Below are 7,096 nucleotides of genomic sequence, written 5' to 3'. Positions count from 1 at the left end.
ATCTATAATTGTTAGGTATAATTATTATTTCATTCATGTAAGTACCAATGAAATAGTTGGAAGAAAGAATAGTCAAATTATTGAAATTAAATAAAGATTGTACGTGTATGAGATAGGCTGATAGTTGATTGTAAATATTTAATACTCATATTCCACCCACAATACGACTGACTTAATCGCTGGAATCACAAGACTTTGGAATATATATATATATATATATATATATATATATATATGGGGCAGGATATTCTTACACCGGTGTAAGAGTTAGAAGTCTTATACTCAATCTTGACCATTGATCCACTTGTATCCAATGGTTCACATTACTAAAAAATTAGATCCCTTAGATATAAGTGGAATCAACGGACAAGATTGAGAGTGTAACTTACACTTGTGTAAAATGATCCTGACCCTATATATATATATATATATGGTAAAATTACTTCTGTAGCCGCTTTACGTATAGTAACGATGGATTTATGGTTATGATTCTCCACATTTAATACTTTCATCCTTTGCATGATTATGATTTTCCGCATTTAATGCTTTCAAAATTATAACCATACACCTGTCGTTGTTGTATGTAATGCGGTTACAAAAAAGATTTTATCATATATATATAGGGTTTTGTATCTATCATTTAACATGATCACAACAATTTTTCTACACACAACATTTTGTGGGACTCGCAATTTTTGAAACCAAAAAAAAAAAAAACTCCGGCACGCAAAACGAATTTCTATAACATAACACAATCACTTTTTCTACCACATAACTCTTATAAAACCCATATATATATATATATATATATATGAAAAATGTAAACATAATGTTGCAGAATGGAAAATGTTTTTCCTGCACACACATTGTATTTTGTGCCTCTTCAATTTTGTTTTTTGTTTTTTAAAAAAATTGTGAATCCCACAAGATATGTATCAGTAGGATAATTTGGGTCTTGTCCTGTCACAGGATGAATGCAAATTGGGTCCCATTTCAATTTTCTCTCTTTTCCTGTGCAATGAGACCCACAAGCAAATTGTGAGTGCAATATGAGATAAATATTTTCTGTTACATAAGAAAATATAATTTCATATATATATATATATAGAGTTTTATGTTTATCATATAACATGATATAACATCACTTTCCTAGACACACATTAAAGAGGTGGGGTCCACATGTTTTTCTTTCTCTTTCATCATTCCACTTTCTCTCTATATTTTTTTATGTGTGTTGAAACAATACTTAAATCATGTAACATAACACTAATAAAATTTATATATATATATATATATATATATATATATCGTACCTTATTCCTCCGAATATTAAGTTTACTGCGCAAGTGTGAGAACTGAGTTTTGTGGTTTTCTTCTTTAGATAGTTTATACTTTCTACCATTTATCACCCTGTCTCTTTTCCATTATCTACATCTTTTCTTAGCATTTTTTAGGTAATAATTAGTACTGAAATTCTGACCTTTATATTTGGGTTTTCTTACATATTAGGGTCCGGTCCAATCCCCTTCTCACAAACTGTTCCAACTTTCACCGTCCGATACTTCCCCTCTCATAATCTCCACCGTTCGTTCAGTCCCTCTCCCACTATGCCTTCCCCTCACTCTCCTCTTTCCTTCCTCTCTGATTGGCAGGGTTCGCGGTTCGGTACCGATCCGATTGGCTCGTCTTCAGTGCAAAAATCTCTGTTCTATGGTTGCCCCTGATTAAATAACATCACCCACACCTTCATCGTGCTCCGAACCTTATTCTCTTCCTTTCTTTCACCCTCTGAAACACTGAAACCTTTCCACGCCAATCGGTTTTTCGGCGCCACTCCCACCGTTCCACTCTTCTTGCTATTTACCCTTTCACACGTGTTACTCAACTCGCTTCTTAATTCTCTCACGTTTTTTTTCAACCGATCCACATCGAGAAGTCAAAAGTTTCGTAACGGTTTCGGTGGGTGGGGGAGGGAGTGTTCATGGAGGAACATCGGAGCGCGGGCAGCAGGATGAGTACGACGTTGTCGGACGTGGTGCTGGACTGCGTGATGCCGTACATCGATGACCCGAAGGACAGGGACGCGATCTCTCAGGTGTGCCGGCGGTGGTACGAGCTTGACTCGCTCACGCGGAAGCACGTCACGATTGCTCTCTGCTACACCACCACGCCGGACCGCCTCCGCCGCCGTTTCCCGCATCTTGAGTCGCTGAAGCTGAAGGGGAAGCCTAGGGCCGCCATGTTCAACTTGATACCGGAGGATTGGGGAGGCTTCGTCACGCCTTGGGTTAAAGAGATTTCCCAACACTTCGATTGCTTGAAGTCACTCCACTTCCGACGTATGATTGTCAAAGATTCCGATCTTCAGCTTCTAGCACGTTCTCGGGGTCACATCCTTCAAGCTCTTAAGCTCGATAAGTGTTCTGGATTCTCCACCGATGGACTTTACTATATTGGTCGCTTTTGCAGGTCCTTTTTTTCATGATTGGCTTTTGAGTCTACATGCTTATCGTTGAAATATATAATTGATTTCTTTTATTTTTTATTTTTTGTGTTCATATACGTTTTACGGTTATATGGTTATCGTGAATTGAGTAATTCAGAAAATCATGATAACTGACTTCTGTGATTCTGGTTTGTGTTTCATTTAATGTTTTTGGATTTTGTAAACTACTCTATTTATAGTTGGACTGCATGTTTCCAGTTTCTTGTTAGATAATCTTTCCGTTTTCTGAATTTTCAATGATTCACTTGTAACGCCACGTGTTTTCTTTTATTTCTTTCTTCTTCTTTGTTTGATAAACGTCGGGTGTTTTCATTGGTTTTGCAAGTCGTCTGTTCTGTTATTTTATTGTTATGTTGTAGTTCAAATTGTTTAGAAGGAAGCTTTTTTTTTTTTTTTCTTCTATCCCCTTTCCATAAGACACCTTGCCCCATTTTACTGCCTTATCTGTTATTCATGAGGAGCTCTGGCTATTGTTTATGGGTGCATCCCGTGGTGGACATGGCTTTTTGAATTTGATTTTAGTTCCAGTGTCCAGAAATTCTTTTTGTAACCTCTGATGATATATTCCAAAAGATTAAATTATCTGAACCTTAAACTCAATTGGCTCGTTTCATGCTCTGCTGGAGTTCCCAATCCTGCAAATCAATAGAACCATTTACTCATTGATCATTGATGAGTAGGTCTTAAGAAGATGGAGTTTCTATAACTGTTGACTGAAACTGCGCTGATCAATTCCTTCGCGTGCAAGATTCAAACTTGTGTTCTTCCCTTTGTTCTGGATATAACCAATCCTATATTTCACGCATCATTAAAAAAAAATAAAAATTACCCTAGACTTTATCCTTTTGTATTTTCATCTTCTCTCTAAATTTTGGAGACTGTCTTGTATAGTTTGAGTTTGTCATCTCTGTTTATTTCTTACAACATTTGTTTTATGTAGGATTCTTATGACATATGATATATATTTATTTTGTTTGTCAAGTCAGTGAGAGAATTTACCAATTGGTTCAGTTAATATATTCAATTTCTAATCCCTAGAGAACGAGGGATGCTTTTTCGCATCTCATTGTATTGGATTAGTATTGAGTTTGTAACTGGTTTTATTCTCCGACTTACTGCCAAACACTTCTCTTCCTCATTTCCCAAGTTGTGTCTTATTCCAAGTTTATGTCCCTTTCTCACTCATTAATTACAGGCTTTAGGTTGTGATTCTTTTTTAATGTAATTGGCCTTTTTTTTTTTTCTGGGCGGTTCTTCCTTGACTACCTGTTAGATTGGACTCTATGAGGAGATTTCCGGTCATTTAAAGCGTCATGTATTGCACTTTGTTTTATCCATTTTCTCTCAGTCCTTCAAATTAAGGTTATGACATTTTTATTTTATTTTTGGTTTTTGGGTAAGGTTGCGTACAATCCTCTCTCAACTCTACTCTTGTAAGCTGGGAAGTCTTGTGCACTAGGTTTTGCCCTTATTGATCTGACTTGTTGCTTCTTGGAAGGAGGGACATATGCCTGCTATTATAAATTAGTGTGACTCTGACTGTGAACTTTTCTTTTGGCAGGAATTTAAGAATCTTGTTTTTGGAGGAAAGTTCAGTTGTTGAGAATGATGGTGGCTGGCTCCATGAGCTTGCTTTGAATAATACAGTTCTCGAGGCACTGAATTTTTACTTGACAGATATTGCCAATGTCAGAATTGAGGACCTTGAACTTATAGCCAAAAATTGCCCCAACTTGGTCTCTGTGAAAATTACTGATTGTGAGATCTTGGATCTTGTGAACTTCTTTCGATATGCATCTGCTCTAGAAGAATTTTGTGGAGGTTCCTACAATGAGGAACCGGATAAGTACACTGCTGTATCGTTACCTGCAAAATTAACTCGATTGGGTTTGACATATATTGGAAAGAATGAAATGCGAATAGTGTTCCCTTATGCAGCCCTACTAAAAAAGTTGGATCTTCTCTATGCGATGCTGGATACAGAGGATCATTGTATGTTAATCCAAAGGTGCCCCAACTTGGAAGTCCTTGAGGTAGTTCCCAGAACCTTTTGTCATTAAATTTTCTTACTCTTCAAATCCTTGCGATGATTGTCTTAATCTTAACATTGGTGGTTTTTAAATTTCTTTTGATCTAGCTTTCCAAATTTGGCTATCTACCTCTCTATTTGTAAACATGCGTACATAAGTGTGCACCACAAGCCCAAACATGCTTACATTTTTTGATTTGAATATTTGATTGGACAAAAGGAAAATTGAAACTGTAAAAATAATAAAATCAAGTGAAATAGGTGTGGATAATAAATTTGGGATAATATTTTATTTTGAATGACAAGGATTACATTTGAAATATTAATAATGAACTAATAATCTTTCGTTATGAGCAGTCAAGGAATGTAATTGGAGACAGAGGATTAGAAGTACTCGCTCGCTGTTGTAGGAGGCTAAAAAGACTAAGGATTGAACGTGGTGATGATGATCAAGGAATGGAGGATGAAGAAGGTGTTGTTTCCCAAAGAGGACTGATTGCTTTGTCACAGGGCTGTCCAGAACTTGAATACATGGCTGTTTATGTATCGGACATTACAAATGCATCTCTAGAACACATTGGTACTCACTTGAAGAACCTATGTGATTTTCGCCTTGTCTTGCTAGACCGTGAAGAGAAAATAACTGATTTGCCACTTGACAACGGAGTGAGGGCTTTACTGAGGGGTTGTGACAAGCTAAGAAGATTTGCTCTGTATCTCAGACCTGGGGGATTGACTGATGTGGGCCTCGGTTACATAGGGCAATACAGCCCAAATGTGAGATGGATGCTACTTGGTTATGTGGGGGAGACTGATGAAGGGCTTTTAGAGTTCTCTAAGGGTTGTCCCAGTCTTCAGAAACTTGAAATGAGGGGGTGTTCCTTTTTTAGTGAGTATGCACTAGCTGTTGCTGCAACGCGACTGACTTCTCTGAGGTATCTATGGGTGCAAGGGTATGGAGCTTCCCCATCTGGGCGTGATCTTTTGGCAATGGCTCGTCCCTACTGGAATATTGAGTTGATTCCTTCTAGAGTTGTTGTTAATAATCATGTGCAAGAGCCTGTAATTGTTGAGCATCCAGCTCATATTCTTGCATATTACTCCCTTGCTGGGCAAAGAACAGATTTTCCAGATACTGTTATACCTTTGGATCCCGCAGCATATGTTGACACGTAAAGTTGTATATACCATTTTTTTTTTTTCCTAGTCTTTTTTTTCCCTTTCAAATCTTGTATGCAAGCGGTTGCTGTGTTTTGGTTAGAGTGTTTCAATTTTCTCTGCAATTCCTAGACAGCAGTGTTGTAATAAGCTTGTTTTTTTTTGTAATTCCGATATGTTTCTACCAACTCGTGCAGCTAGTTCCCTTGTGAATATAAAGTCAGGATTGTTTTTATTTGTTATTTGCCTCTCCTTTTTATTAAGAAAAAAAAAAAGATTGTTACCTTGCTAGGTTTTCTTATGTCCTTTTCGCTGTGAGATTTATCTTTACTGGGGTACTGAAAGGGTATTTCATCACAAATGCTTTACATATTTTTATCCGTAGAATATAATTTTTTATTTATTTCATAAATTTAAAATGAAAGGAATAATTTCTTCAAAATTTGGATTGCTCACAATTGACACTGTACCTGGTGTCTTCTCTTAAAATGATAAAGATATCTTTTGGTGCCACTCTCCCTGACAATCATAGTGCTGTCACTGTTATCACCAGATTCACCACTACGTCATCAATGCCGCCATCACCATTGTATGGCAAAGGATTATTTGCACCTATAAAAATAGGAAAAAAACACTTCTCGTATTGTATGAAAAGTGTTTTTTTTTATATTGTATGAAAAGTGTTTTTTAATGTTATAATTTTTTGATTTATACATAAATTTTTTTTAATAAATATAGAGTCTATCACTAGTTGAGTTATAAAATGAGAAAATAATTCTCATATAATATGAAAAAATCAAAACCCATTAAATTAAAAGCATGAGATGCGGTTATACATCTAACTGTTCATGTATGATTCACAGATATTTATAAGTTGAATTTTGCAATAAAATGATTCAGATTTTGTACAGTTTTCTTAAACTGCAAACAATTCGAATCTGCATGTATTGGTATATATACTAGTCAAAGATAGTTTTGTTATTGAATAATTTTTCATTCTATTATTATCGAAATTGTGGTATCAAATATAGGAATGATATGAAATAAAACTATGGTTACGTTTTAGGTTATACAAACATACTAATACAAATTGTACTGAAAAAATACTTATACAAGAAATAATCATTCCATTGTAGTATGACAGAAATTGTTAGCGTTTACACTACAGATTCAAGTTTTAAGATCGACCAAATATTACTTTTTTGGATTTTTAAAATTAAAGTGGTTCTACTGTTGAGTGATATTTGCACAAATAAAAATCTCATAAACCTTTTAAAACGTGTTAATAAAATTTTCATTGTATTACTTTTATAATTTCCTAGTTTTGCTGATAAATTTTTACTCAAAATTTAAATTATTTACCCATTTGAAATGTTTTTATTACAAGATAATAAATTTATTCG

At 35.3% G+C, this 7,096-nt stretch overlaps 1 protein-coding gene across 1 annotated transcript; it reads left to right on the top strand.

The window, feature by feature from the left end:
• Positions 1–1,551: 1,551 nt before the first annotated feature.
• On the top strand, positions 1,552–5,913 carry LOC133289569 (coronatine-insensitive protein 1-like). The gene is made up of 3 exons (XM_061487547.1): positions 1,552–2,469; positions 4,068–4,539; positions 4,893–5,913. Exons 1-3 carry the CDS (start codon positions 1,982–1,984, stop codon positions 5,709–5,711), a joined length of 1,779 nt encoding a protein of 592 aa, XP_061343531.1. The 5' UTR covers positions 1,552–1,981; the 3' UTR covers positions 5,712–5,913.
• The last annotated feature ends 1,183 nt before the right edge of the window (positions 5,914–7,096 follow it).

This window comes from Gastrolobium bilobum, unplaced genomic scaffold, assembly GCF_033153095.1.
Source record: "Gastrolobium bilobum isolate Gb01-03AN ecotype WA unplaced genomic scaffold, APGP_CSIRO_Gbil_v1 utg937, whole genome shotgun sequence".
Taxonomy (NCBI): domain Eukaryota; kingdom Viridiplantae; phylum Streptophyta; class Magnoliopsida; order Fabales; family Fabaceae; genus Gastrolobium; species Gastrolobium bilobum.
This window is presented reverse-complemented; position numbering and strand designations above follow the sequence as displayed.

Coding starts and splice junctions, on each gene's coding strand:
- LOC133289569 (XM_061487547.1), top strand. CDS start 1,982: ATGGAGGAACATCGGAGCGCGGGCAGCAGGATGAGTACGACGTTGTCG. Junction 2,470..4,067: donor TATATTGGTCGCTTTTGCAG/GTCCTTTTTTTC, acceptor TTCTTTTGGCAG/GAATTTAAGAATCTTGTTTT. Junction 4,540..4,892: donor CCAACTTGGAAGTCCTTGAG/GTAGTTCCCAGA, acceptor CGTTATGAGCAG/TCAAGGAATGTAATTGGAGA.